Here is a 14,420-nt window from a genome sequence, read left to right on the forward strand (position 1 = left end):
TGACTAACTATTGATTGATCATAAGAGAAATGAGTCCATTTGCAGGAGGGACAGGTGAAGCTGAACCTGTGAAATAGATGGGCCAAGTATAATCATATTCATTCATTCATTGTACGGGTGGGCTGGAACAGAACCTTGTGTTGAACAAAGATGATACAGTACATTTACGATTATCCAAAATGCACTTTACCGAAATTCTCAGTTATCCGCAAAAGTTTTCGGCGGCGACATGACATCACAAGTTGAAAAAAAATTGAATTTTTTTTAACCTGCTGTGTTGAAGTGGGACTCTGACGTGTTGTTAGCACCTTTTTTTAATCCATTTTGAATGTTGCTGCATTTCTCTTATTTTTGTAAGTCAAGATCACATTGTTTTTTGATAAGAATTAAACTTTATTTCATGCTTGAAAAACTTTCCCTCGTTCTTTTTTGTTGTTGATACAAGTATTAGGCTGGGATCAGAGCAGGGACTCTGGGCACCTGGGCAGGTTGGCGGTGGGTACGTATTGGGGATTGGAGTGGGGACCTCAGGCTCCTGGGCAGGTTTGATGATAGCGTGGAGAGGTGTTTGGATTGGCAATGACCGATACAAGTATTCTGCTAGTTAAACTGGGCTGCTTAAAATCATTTCTCAGATATCCTGAAAACGCAGTTAACTGATACACATCCTGTCCTGAGTATTTCAGATAATTGGAAATGTACCGTGGCTACTTTGGAACCCCGAAGCTATCTTATCAACCATTTGATTTGGTTTACCTTGCCCAACATGCACAAATGTAAATATTTAAATGCTCAGTAGCATAACACTTGGTTCTATTTCTCCAAATAAGTATAAACTTTAATTAAAAGACTCTTTTTACAAATGTGAATATTTGATTTGGTAGACCCTCCTGCAATGTTACATGTGATCAAACTCCTTAAGTTTTTTTTAATTATGTTTGCATATTTTGGAGGTTTCTTTCTTGCACAATTAGTTTACTCAAGTTTGTGAAGTTCCAGATTATTTTTATGTAACAGAAAGGCTGGGGAATTAAACACATATTACAATCCCGTTTTCATCTAGCTTCATCAATCAAGAAATCAATCTAAGAGCATTTGTAAGGAGTTACCCTTGCAAATAAGCTATTCATCCCACTGTTTTACAAAATCATATATTAAGATTTTATGACAGGAAACATTCAAGTGTGCTGGATAGGATGCAAAACTAATTTCTTAAATGCACTGATTATACTATTGAATGTATTGTGGTGAAACTATTTAAGTAATTTAACTCTGAGTCAGCAATTTGAACAATTCATTTTACTTTGTTGTCATGGATTCTCTTTGACAGTATACAATGATCAAATATGGCATGTCCGGAGTAGTTAGCAGGAATCACTAGAGGGCAATCAGGAGCTGGAACCCATCCTGTACTTTTTCCTCATCTTGACAGAGACAAAGCCCATTTGGCAGCACCCCCTTTATTGTTCTATTTTCATAACATCTGGGTGAAATTGGCCAACTCTGTGTAACACAAGTATTAAACCCTGGAAAGCTTGGGTATACTGGCAAATTGTTTCTATCCAAAACTGACCTGACCTGACCTGATTTAAAGTTCACAGATACCTTGTCTAACACAATTTTGAACAGTGCGGTTTATAATTTTAATATAGAAATAATCAAAAATGGTTAAATTTTATTAATATTGTGTTACAAAGAGTGGCACAATAATTTAACGTGTCAGCAACCATGCTCGCTACTCGGCTGCGTCCATTCAACTTCATTATTGCTTAACTTGTTTTAGTCTCGCTCTAGTCTCTGAGAGGGAAGACTGTGGCTGCTCTGTAATATTTTAATTGTGTTGTATAAAAGCCTTACAAATAATATGAGCAGAAGAAGGAAATGTGGTGAAGGTGGTACGTGCATATAAATGTAAATAGCTAACTTTGGAAAGGAAACTTGAAATTATTGAACAATGTTCATTTACTGCCAATAAAGATCTTTGTCATTTTTCAGTTTTATATATCCCTTTTACATCTTTTATGCACATGTTTGAATAAGGGTTTTAGAATTAAAAAAATAAATTGGATTGGAACATATTACATTAAATGCTTTGAACAGTGCAGTTTTCCATAGCACTGAGCTTTTTTGAAATGTATTAGCTGTGTTATACAAGGCATCCTTGTAGTTGTTTTCCTAGGGCAGTGGTTACCAACCTTTTACTTTCCACTCACATACCACTTTAAGTATTCCCTATGCCATGTGTTCTGTGATTAGTAAGTGATTGCTTAAGGTGATAGATGAGTAGGAAGGGAAGGTTGAGAATCATTGCTCTAGACCCAATTATTACTGAAATATTTTGCTTGAGAAAAATTGTCATTGGCCCATTTCCTTTGGAGTTTTGAAACTGTGCACTTAACGAATCAATTTGGAATGATTAAAACAGTGGTTTTCCAACTTTTTCTTTCCACTCACATACCTCCTTAAGCAATATATTTTTTTTAGCTTTCCTTTAATTCTCCTTTATCAGTCACTTTTCAAGAGTTTTGGATGGAAAACTTGGCTTGCACTATTGAATTTATGTTAAATGTCTATGATTACCAAAGGCTTTGCTAAAAAACTAATGATTTAATTACATGTGGATCATATTTACATTGCCTGCAATGGGATCATTTCTTACCAAATCATCTTTGAGTCAGCTGACTGGTTAAAAAAAAAGAGGATTGGCAATGTCCTTTAGAACCTAAGCATTAAGACCAGGACTAACTAGTCTGGAAGTGGAATATCTTCTGATTACAAATAAAAAATAGGTTATTGAGTATTTACAAGAAGCTAAAATTAATATTTCTGAACTGATTCAAGCGAACAACAATCACATACATTTATACTGGTTGATTATCAGATCTTGGAATGATTAACTTAAAATTTGTAATTTGGTTCTGAAAAGGCCAGGCTTCACCAATGTTTTCAGTGTGGTTTCATGGACCTAAATATTTTTATTACAATGGGTCTGGAGGAAATAAGTGGGACGAAGTGGAGTTGTATATCAGAAATGAAAACTACATTTTAATTTGGTTTTATATAAAAATTGAAAGTTAAAGTAACTAATCAAAGATGAATGCATTTGACTGAAATAAAATAACTTCAGTGAGATTCAAAGAACTTGTTCAGGGGAAAAAGTGAGCAGAATTGCCAGCTATCATGCAAAGAAAAAGTTGTAGATTGAAGTAGTTTTATGAATAAGAAGTCTATCTTAATTAACAGTAAAAATCTGTCAGGAATTCATTGAAGGTGTTGAATAGAAAAATACAATTTCAGGTGCCATTTATAAAACAGATTATTGATGTTTATTAGGATTTTGGGCAAGTTAGTTGTGTCCCTTTTATTTTGCTGCTCATTTAATTTAACAATACAAACACAGGGTTCGGAGGTCCTGTCAAAGTATGCATGCATTGCATGTTTTAAATAGTACATAAAAATAAATGAGTTTATTTTCATTTACATTGCACAATATACATGTGCACCAAAATTCTTGCTTGCATCTGATCAGATGCTAGTAAAAAAATTGTAATAGTGAACTTAATTGAATTTAAAAAGAACAATAAATGCACAAGGTAGATAAATAATAGATATTCCCAGTAATCCTTGTGCAAAAAAAGTGAATTACAGTAATGCAGACAGCCCTTTTGTAGTGTTGGAGCACCTTTCACACCACTGATTCCATGTGGGTTAACAGGCTAATTTACTGGGTCTATTCCTGGTAATAGTGTGATGTGAAACATCCCAACTTGGCAGTCTGAGTTAAATTCAATAGGTCTGACACATGGTGGGGGCAAGTGTCAGACCCCAGCCAAGTTAACTCATTAATTGCCTTCTGGTAGTTTGAAAGCACAACCTGCTTTCACACTGTCACCACTGGAGGTGGGACCTCCCTTAAAATGCTGGGTTGCCAATTAACCAGGTAAATTATGATGCAGTGGGAAAGGCTCCCGAGTGCAGCCTGCCTGATGTTTTCCCGCTTCTTAGGAGGGTTGGCAGTATGAAAGGGGCTTAAGGGGAGGTTCAGCTGTCTGATAGCTGTTGGAAAGAAACTGTTCTTGAACCTGAAGGTGCTGTTTTTCAGGCTTCTTTACCTTCTGCCCAAAGATGGCGGAGAGAAGAGTTTATAGCCAGGGTGATGGGAGCCCTTCTTGAGGCAGCAATTCAGATAGATGCTTTCAATGAGTGGGAGGTATGAGCCTGCGATGGACCTGACTATATTTGTTATCTTCTGGAGCCTCTTGCATTCCAAGGGAGTTGAATTCCCAAACAAGACTGTTATACAACCAGTTAGTATACTTTTCACAGTACATCTTTAGAAATTTGATAGGGTATCCAATGACATGCCAAATCTCCTCAGGTTCCTTAAAAGTAGGGTGCATTCTACAGTCGCAGTGCACTAACAGTGGAGGGTTGAATATTAAATCTCTGGACTTCGCTGCAGATCAAGCAAACTGCACTATCTTCAGTGTCATCAACTTTCTTTGATGTTATTGATATGACAGCCATCTCTGAATTTTCATTAGACTTCTGGCAAATGTCTTCCAGGTTTGATGGCTTGTAACGTAGTCTACTCTTTGTTTAAAAATAAAAGTTGTCTTGATTTCCTGATTAATTGGGGTTTTGGGTAACCTGATGGTCGGCTTAAGGGAACTTTGAAGATGTACATTTGGAAACATGAAGCTATTGAAGATGAATGGAAGTTTAGTTCTGTTGTTGAAGTTGTCATTGCTTGGCATTTGTTTGGGTGTGTGCTACTTACCAGTTGTCAGTTCAAGGCAAAAAGAATATCTACAGCCTTGTGTAGCATGGAATTCCATGTTGCACAAGTTTACATGGAGCTGAATAATGGAATTGTCAAGGAAGAATCCCATCTCATTTTAATGGAGGGAAGATCATTGATAAAGATAACTGGGCCACAGGTACAGACATTGTGAAGTTTTTTTTTTGTGGTCTCCAGTAACTCTGATGCCTTTCCTTGAATGATCTCAACAAGTTTTTCCTGGAATTTCGATGACTGGAGGATTATTCGCTTAACCTCATCTGAGTTAATTTTGGCTGGGGCTTTTTGGCTGCATTTGGTGTAAAATTTACCCTAACATTGAGAGCAACTCCTTCCACATTTATTTCATATTTATTCAATCGTTGAAAATTATTACAGCACAGTCTAGCTCTTCACCTCATCATGATGTGCTGACCTATGTAAATCTACAACACAACAATCTCCTACCTCTCATCCATAGCCCTCTATTTTACTTTCTTGTAATTTCCCGGTTGTTTTGATGGGATTTGGACTCCTGTCCTGGATCAGTAGTCCATGGATATTGGTGTCTTATCTGAACCTTTTTAAAAATATTTTATTTAGGATTTTTCAGACTTGAACTCAAGCAGTTATTAACATTATCAGCATCTATGTTAAGATGGTCAGCATTGACAACAATTTTCCATATTATACAGTTTCTGCAGCGTTCAAGCTCTTTTTATCCCCCTTCCACCCCAACCCCCATATTTGACACTGGGTGTTTAAGTAACCACAAATACACCACAAATTACTTTCAATATTGATTTTAAAGGAGGTATTCTTATTAAGTTTTAGGTTAAATAGCACAAAGAGATGAAGTTTTAAATGCTAATACGTTGATATCCATGAAGAATAAATACAGAATTCTTAAGCTGTTTTCAGCAATTCTGTATCAGTTCTCACCCATGTCTTAGAAAATCTTTGGTCTGTAAAAGTCTGTGAACAGAGAATAACAAACCTGAGATCAATGCTTCAGTTGGCAGTGAGCTGATGATTAAAATAAAAACTTCTTTTGAGACCCATAGAGTAGAAATGCTGGCAGTACAAAAAGCAAGCTTAAATCTGGCGATCTGCTGATTCAGGGAAATGTTCCTATTTTGCTTACTAAGATGGAGGTATTGTGCTGATTGGATTAAATGGATTTAATCAAAGCTGCAATGAAATTAAGTCTCACCTCATAAAGTGGTTGACTGATTCGTTCATTTGAAGCTAGAGACATGGTCAACTGGTCCAAGTAATAAGAGTTTGCAATGTTTACGTCTCCAGGGCTACATACCCTGCAAGGGTAGGACAGTGAGAGTCAATACCTAAAGATGTGATTAGCTCAGACTGATGCCACTGCTTCCAAGGTACCTAAAAGTTGGTGGCAGCTATTTGGGATACTGGTGGTGAAAGTTCATTCAATTTTCAAATGTCAAAGGAAACAGATAAAGAGATAAATAGATAAAAAAAACTTCAGCCCCATTAGCGTTGTTGAAGAGGTCAATATGGTGATTAATTTTAAGGATATAATTTTAGTTAAGAAGAGAAACTATCAAGTGTGAGATAACATGAAAGAACCCCCAATAAAATAGGTGAGCGGTGCTCACATGGCGATTGGAGAAAGGCTCAATCATCTGGGAAACATAGACCTCCAGTGAGCCCAGTTAGGGAGACTGATGAAATAGGAATCCACAGTTTTAATCTAATTAAAGAGAAACTGACGCTAAGTATTTTATCTGGATTTCTTAGTGCTCAGCTTCGAGAACAATGCCTAATGGCAGGTCCAGAAAGAAAACGTGATATCTATTTAAAAATAGTCACAAAAAAGTTCATTCTCGTGTCATTGTACTTTTCTGAGTTGGAATAACATTGGAGGTCAATTTGAGTTCAACCACAATTGTCGTCTTTTTCAGTTGTGCAGGGTGTGATAGTACAGATTCTATCACCAATGTGTATATGCACAGATTGCAGTATAGGATGACTGTGATTGGCTGAGAGTGTAGCCACACCTACTGGCAGGTCTTAAAGGATTGCTCCTAGCCAGACCAGGTCATTCTGAACTTGTAGACCTACTTCTGATATGATCCAGTCTTTTAGTTAATAAAAGCCTTGGTTTGGATCAACAAATCTTTGGTTCTTTCGACGGCCACTACCCACACAGTCACCCATCTAAAGTGTGGAGAAAATGTCCTGGAATAGTTTATCTAAAAATTGGTTGCTGAGGAGGGACATCTGTTGGAACTTCTGGCAAAAATGAGCAATGCTAGCAATGCACCTCATCTTCATGTGGATTATGAATTTGAAAAATAAATACTTCTTGGAGGTTAAAATGATTAAAAAGCTTTCAGTTTTCGTTGTTTTCGCAAAGCAAGTTATGTGGTGGACCGTGAGAGCAAGTCTACATTGTATATTCCACGCTAATTCAGTGATTATTAGGATGAATGTGAACAAGGAACATTTATTTTAGCAGTGGAATATTAATTATTGCCCATTGGGATGGAGCTCTTTGAAATATTACTGTTTATATCATAATTTCTTCAAAGGCTACTGGGTAAAAGCAGATGGCAGATTTGCATGTGAATCTGAATCCAAACAATGGGGTCTATTTAGTTGTGAAAATCATGAATTACTTGCTTGTAATTTCTTAGTATTTGTTCCTATACTGACTGGGGGTGTTGGAGTCTAAATCCCTCCTCGTGTGGGAACTTAAGCCACCTGTATAGTTAGAGGTAAGCTGCATGTTGTTTTGAGAATTCTATTGGTTTGGAGCAAGGCATATGGATACATTTTTTAAAAATGAGCAAAGAGTATTTTCGTTTGTTGAAACAAATGCAGCAAACAACCAACCCATACTTCCTCTAAGAAAAAATAAAATTTGTTCTACTTCTCAGAATCTCAGATAATGTATGATTCCACGAACATTGATTTTATTAAATTCAGTGCATGTGAGCAGTAGAAATAAAATAAACTTCATGTATTATTATCAATGATCAAGCCACTGAGTCACACGGCAAAGAGTCCTCGAGTCCACACTGACTTTCAAGCACCCACTTACATTTTTCTTTCATTTTATTGGCAAGTTTCAGATCCCTAGATGATCTAGCAGCCGGGTTATCACGGCATTAAGAAATCTAATTGCAATATTTCAACTGTCACAATGTTTGTTAATGAGGTCTCCAACTTCAGAAGACAGAGGTGCTATCAATATTACAATATCTGCTGGTAAAGACTTCATTTGTGAAATTCATTTGACAGAAAAAAATCCTGCATCTTATCAAATGTCCTTATCTTTTTCTTATAGAATCTTGCAAAGAGCTGGACAGCTTCTTGTGTGGTAGTTCGTTCTGTATCCAAAGGAAACTGGTCTGCAATGGCTACAATGATTGCGATGATTGGAGCGATGAAGCAGACTGCAGTATGTCGCTGTTTCCTCTCTCTCCGATTGCACATTACACTGCTGAGATGATACCGAGGGACAGCAAAGCCATGACCTGAATTTTCTTGTCAATAAATACAATACTGTGACTATCAGAAACTTTTTAATACTATTGAAGTCAATTTTTTAAATCAAATAATTAATTGCTGACAATACTTTTACATTATTAAAACTGTAAATAGAAATGTATAACTGCAAAAATAGACAAATATTTAATTGGATTCCTATTACTGTAGCGCCATGTGATAATATTCTCCATATTGATGGACATACTTCAGGCATAACGATACACTGAATAATTATGCACATTTTGATTTTATAATTTTCCTGCAACTTTGGTATACTTCAAAGCTTTCTTTGAGTAGGCTGTACAGACTGATCTCTGCACTGAACATGCAGGTCTGAGGTCCCTTGATATTGGCTCATAGGCTCGTTAAGTTTAGGGCAACAAGCTGCAAACTGCCTGCTGGGTGATACTACATGGAGGTTTTGAATAGGCGGAGACCACTGGATGAGTCTGGGAAGGAATGCATGAAGCATATCGTTAGCATGGGTTGTTTGGTAGCTTGTGAATCCAGTGGGAGTACTCCTGCACCTTCTGCCTTTGGAATCCAGTACTTTTAGAACTTAAGGTTTTGATGGCCTCTTGCTGTGGGTACTTCCATGACCACCGGTTAGGTGGTTTGCAAGCCACACTTTTCTTTCATCAAAGGTAAACAAGAATGCTGCAGATGCTAGAAAACTGGAGCAGCACACAAAGCGCAGGAGGACCTCAGCAGGCCAGGCAGCAGCCATGGTAAGCAATAGATAGCTTGCTCCATGATGCCCATTGCCAACGTGTCAGTTTTGTTCCTATTCCTGCTGGGACTGTTGGAGTCTAAATCCTTCCTAGTGTGGAAACTTAAGCAATTTGTATGGTTAGAGGTAAGCTAGATGTTATTTTGAGAATACAAAACTGGCCCCATCCTCTCGACCTGCCATTCATTCCTTCCTCCAGCTCCCATGCCCTTCCTTTCAATCTATCAGAGTGCATCTTTTACCCCTTCATTCTATAACCTCCTCACTTCTTATATTTCCCCCACTTTCTTCCCCCTCCAGACTGCATCACCTCCCCTCCACCCTTTTATTCAGACTTCTCCCTTTTTCTTGCTATAAAGGTTTATGGCCCAGAACATTGACAATCTATTGCCTTCCATGGATACTGGCCAACCCACTGAGATCCTCCAGTATTTGATGTGTTGCTTTTTTGTAATCACAACAGCCTGGGCTCTGTTGTATTCAAGATTGCTCTGTTTTTACATTGGGTCTTCTATGTTCATACACAAGTAATCTGAGTCAGCCCTTGACGATGGACAATTTATTTGATCCTGATTCTAAATGGATGGGTGATCAACTCTGGATGCCATTACATTGATGCACAATGTGGATTGTCATGAACACATAACTGTGTCACACTTTAAAAAGCTCACCAAATTTATAGGCTCCATTTTTTAATCATGTTTTTTTTATCCTTGCTTCCTTCCTTCTGACTTTTATTTTCTGTTGCAGCCTGCAGTGAAGGCCAGTTTCATTGTGGTACTGGAAAATGCATCCATTATAATAACACATGTGATGGTTATAATGACTGTGGGGATCTGAGTGATGAAATGAACTGTGGTGAGTACAACCTGCAAGCAAAGTTTTATCATTTTAAATAGAAATTCACTACTTAAATATAACTAAACTTAAAGTGTGTTCCAACCATTTGTTGATCATCTTAGTTTTATGGTGATATTGTATAAATATCACATAGCAGTTATAAGCCATCAAGATGATGGAGTTGAAGGTCTCTTCTATTAGACCTAGTTTTCCTGAGCACTGGATGTCTCAGGACAAACCACTTCTGTAGGTGATAAGTCCTTTGCAGCTCCACATATGAGGCCTGAATACTCAGTTACATAGAAAACTGAAGTGAAAGCGTGGCTGATCGATTATATCAGTTCTCCTATCCTTCACTAATCTCATGTACTTCGATTCCTTTGGTGTTTAAAAAATCTATCAATCTTGAATATACTCAGCCCTCTCAGGTACAGAATTCCAAAGATTCCCTACCCTCCTTATCTTAATCCTTTGCCTTAGTTCCTCTCTCCCAGCAGTTGGCCCAGGCCACGAGGAGCATGAGCCCACTGAGTGCCAGGAAGTAACCTCAGGAGGCTATGTATCTCCCAATACATGGGCAAATGACAAGACATTCTCTCTTTGAAAATGAAAGAAATGGTCATACTGCTTTTAAAAATGAGTAACGCAAATGTTTCATTGATCAACTCTTCCTGGGGTGCAAAACAACTGGTTGTTTACAGCATTCTCAATGCAAGGTTAAAGCTTCAAATCAAACTAAAGAAATGTTGACATGGATGCTTACCTGAAGAGTATCTGGGTTATCCCAATTATGTTTTGCTCTAGAATTAGTAGATCAAAAAATAATTTTAAATGCCTCATCTCAAAGAAGTAAAAGCTGGAAATTAATTTAGGCAATAGTTTTACCAGAATAGATTGTTTGCTTTGTTGTACACTTGAACAGGCCCTTGGCCCATGTGTTTTGTATTGAACATTATGTTCTAACTATGAAATCCTGTGGTGCCCACTTGCTGATATCCTTCCGGCTCTTAAATGTTTTTATTTTATCTGCTTTCACGACTACTCCTCAAAATCCATTCCAGGCACCTACTACTGTGTGTAAAATATTTACCCTGCACATCTTCCTCTAGTGTTTGGCACTTTTTCCCTGGGGAAAATATTTTTACTCTCCACTCTATCAATGCCTCTCACAATTTTATGCATCTCTATCAGATCTTCCCTCAACCTTCTTCATGCCAGAGAAAACAACCCAAGTTTTCCCAGATTCTCCCAATAACTCATACCCCGTACCAGGCAATATCGTGGTAAACCTCTTCTCTACCCTTTCCAAAGTCTCCACATCCTTCCTTTAATGGGGCAACCAGAACTGCACAGAATATTTCAAATGTATCCTAACCAAGATTTTATAGAACTGCAACATGACTTCCCTACTTTTATATTCAGTGCCCTGCCCAATGAGGCTAAGCAGACCATACATCTTCTTTACCCCCCTGATGAGATTTTTAAATTTACTAGAAAGTGGCACAAGGAAACTTCTGAGAAGTCTGTAAGTAAGAGGAGCAGCTTTATTGGTGTTTTTTAATCGCAGCACTGCAGATATCTCTGGCGGAACTCTGGAGGAATCCAGAAACAAAGAAGTTGGGTTGAATGGTTGCTTTAACACTGATGGTGAAGGATGACCACTATGCAGATATTTGTAGATTTTAGGTGAATCGAAGAATACTGGCAGAGCAGGCGTGAGAGGTCCACAGACCTACTGCATCATGTTTATGCTTTTGGCTATACAAGGCAGCAGGTCCTGTATTTGCTATCATCTCACATCGTACTGACTGTTCTGCAGGTTTAGGTACTTTGACATGTCATGGAAATTTATCCTCCACCTGTAATCCTTGTGGTTGGATGGTCAGTGCCTCCTGGTTGATTCCCTCTCTGTCATGGAGCCGTAGGTCTGTAAGCTGCTAATAGACTGTGGCTTGTCAGTTTGGTTGCTATCAGAGGTCCAAAGTAACACAGCATAAAATATTGATCTGGTAATCAGAGTTCCAAAGTTCAGGTCAGATTTTCAAACCGTCAATCTCGTCTAAATAACTTTAAAATTTATAGAAGTAATCTCTCAGTGAGCAAAGCAGGCTGATAGTGAGATGCCTGTACTAAGATCAGCCCAACTCCTTATTTTGTTACAGGATAGTCCATTAATCTTGTGGACAAATGATAAAAAAAAACTTGTTAATGTTACTGTGGACTAAGGTAAAACAACCTGATCCCTTGCCTCTTCCATGAGGATTGCCTGCCATTTGATAATATGCCTGTCTGATTGATAATATTAATCCTCAAGCAATATTTATTTTAGGGTACTTGAAACAAAAGAGCACAGAAAGATGTGGGATTATAGTGGGGTTATGTGTTATATTATGGATATGGTTATGGATAAATATGTCTTTAAAAGAGATAGATTGTGGGGTTCTATTATAGGTCACTTCACAAACAGAGTAACACTTCACAAAAGGCATCTTATTTAAAATGCAAAAACCTTGCTGAAGCTAGTCGTTGAAGCTCCGAGTGATTTTGTAGAGACAATGGAACTGCTTCGGAAAGAACTTCAAAAAGGGGGTGAAAATTGGAACAAAGTCTAGGCTCAAATACTGAAAGGTCTTTCAAAGATTGGGTTTGGAGCCTTGGGAGAGGTTTTTTTTTGGTTTTTACAAGCAAACAGAGGAAATAAAAACAAACAGGATTCTTTTCTCAGAGGTAGAGGAAGAGAAGTCAGTTCTACAGCAGTTGTGGCTGAAAAATGGCAAGCTGGCAGGCTTGTGGAAAAACCCCATTTTGAAGATGGCTAGTGAGTTCTGAGTTTAGCCTGTTGAAAACCCTTGTACTCCTTACAAGAGGATTTGGCTGGCTGGCTCCTGAAATAAGGGAAATAAGAGGAACTCTGTGGTGACTTGGAAGAAGAGGTTATCATTTGGAAACCCATGATGGGGCAAGTTTCTTTGCCAAGACACTGAAGTGACTGACTGGAGGAAATCAATTTGTGTGTGTCTAACGAACAAATCTTCCTGAGCAGTATCCATTTAACATTAAACACCAGAGCCTGTGAAGATTCATAAATGTTAAATTCTGTGTGCAGTATAAGAATTGGCTGATACTGGTGAACTTGGAGAAGTGAGAAGTGAATGATTGGACTGTGAAACAAAGAACTTTCCTGAACATATATACACATTACATATGCATGCACTTAGAATTAGAAGGAGATTAAGTTAATAGTAATAAGTTAAAGTTTGATCCTATTTTTATATTTAAAGAAAATTAAAAGCAACTTTTGTTTAAGTAACCATTGTCTTGGTGAATTTCTATTGCTGCTGGGTTTTGGGGTCCTCTGGACTCATAACAAAGGTCAGATTGAGTTAATTTACTGACCTAGGTCTTACTTTGATTGATTTTAAGTAAGGCATGTTTCTTGGAGGTGATAGGGATTAGAATAGAAGTATGGCTTTAGTTTGTCTCATTTAAAAACACTGTGGATTTCTCCTCAGCTGATTTCAGCCAGATTCATGAAGGACACAGAATTGTTACAGTTCTCCACCATTGATTATCTTCCAAATTATTTTGGGAGTTAAAAATTAACTAGTTGGTAAAGAGATAACAGGGTGCTTTGTGCCCAAATAACCTGCTGAGTTTTACAGGCTTGGCATGCAAGTGAAGAATTGCTATTGAGTTGTCATTTGGCTAAAGTGAAATAGTATTTTAGTGAGATGATGGGGGTAGGTCATTGAATTTGTCTAACTGGATGTTCCATGTCAATGCTAGAAAGTTTTGATCTTGCAAAAGATGGCTCACATTGGGTGATGTGCTATGATGAGGAATGGGGTTCTGCTCAACTGCCAGGTTAATTTGCACTCATTGATGTCATAGTTTCTTGACTGACTTGAACCATTTTCCACCCTACAGAGTGCAACCCAGAGCTCCATTTCAGATGTGGGGATGGCAGGTGTATCACAAAGACCTGGGTTTGTGATGGAGACCATGACTGCACAGACATGTCTGATGAGGCAAACTGTTGTAAGTTGCTGCTTCACCTTAAACTTGAGGCTGAAAGCGAAGCTCAGAACTTGAAAAGAATTGGTCATGCATCTGACTATCCTAAGATGTTTGTGAATATTTTGCTTAAATAAGGAAAAATAAGTTATGTGGGCAATACTTAGCAGTCCTCTAGCTTCTAACATTTACATGCTACACAATATTCAACATTATTGTGTAATCTAGTTCAGAATTTGCACATAAATAATAAAAAAAACATAATTATCTTGGCCAGATGCACAGTACATATTAATCTGAGCTAAATCATGTGAAACAAAACCCCCTGAAGTGGTTATTATCTCCAACTCTTGCTAGAAGGGGCAGGTATAAGGATGTTAAATTTAAACAAGAATTTGGTTATGTGTTGTTCCACTTAGTTAAACAGAAGTGTTTGTCTATTATATTGGACCAAACAATAACTCATTGCTGAAATTAGGAAGAGCTAGGGTTCTATAGTATAGAAACAGGCCTTTGAACAACCCAGTGCAC

The 14,420-nt window shown here is 37.7% G+C and overlaps 1 protein-coding gene across 1 annotated transcript in view; it reads left to right on the plus strand.

Moving 5' to 3' along the window:
• The window catches only part of corin (corin, serine peptidase), a 196,190-nt gene that overhangs the window by 113,231 nt on the left and 68,539 nt on the right, over window positions 1-14,420 (plus strand). Inside the window, exons 5-7 of the mRNA XM_069924726.1 lie at window positions 8,103-8,216; window positions 9,786-9,893; window positions 13,803-13,913. Of these exons, the coding sequence (XP_069780827.1) occupies window positions 8,103-8,216; window positions 9,786-9,893; window positions 13,803-13,913 (333 nt within the window). The remainder of the gene's footprint in view (window positions 1-8,102; window positions 8,217-9,785; window positions 9,894-13,802; window positions 13,914-14,420) is intronic.

Source organism: Narcine bancroftii, chromosome 3 (genome assembly GCF_036971445.1).
Source record: "Narcine bancroftii isolate sNarBan1 chromosome 3, sNarBan1.hap1, whole genome shotgun sequence".
NCBI classification, from domain to species: Eukaryota; Metazoa; Chordata; class Chondrichthyes; order Torpediniformes; family Narcinidae; genus Narcine; species Narcine bancroftii.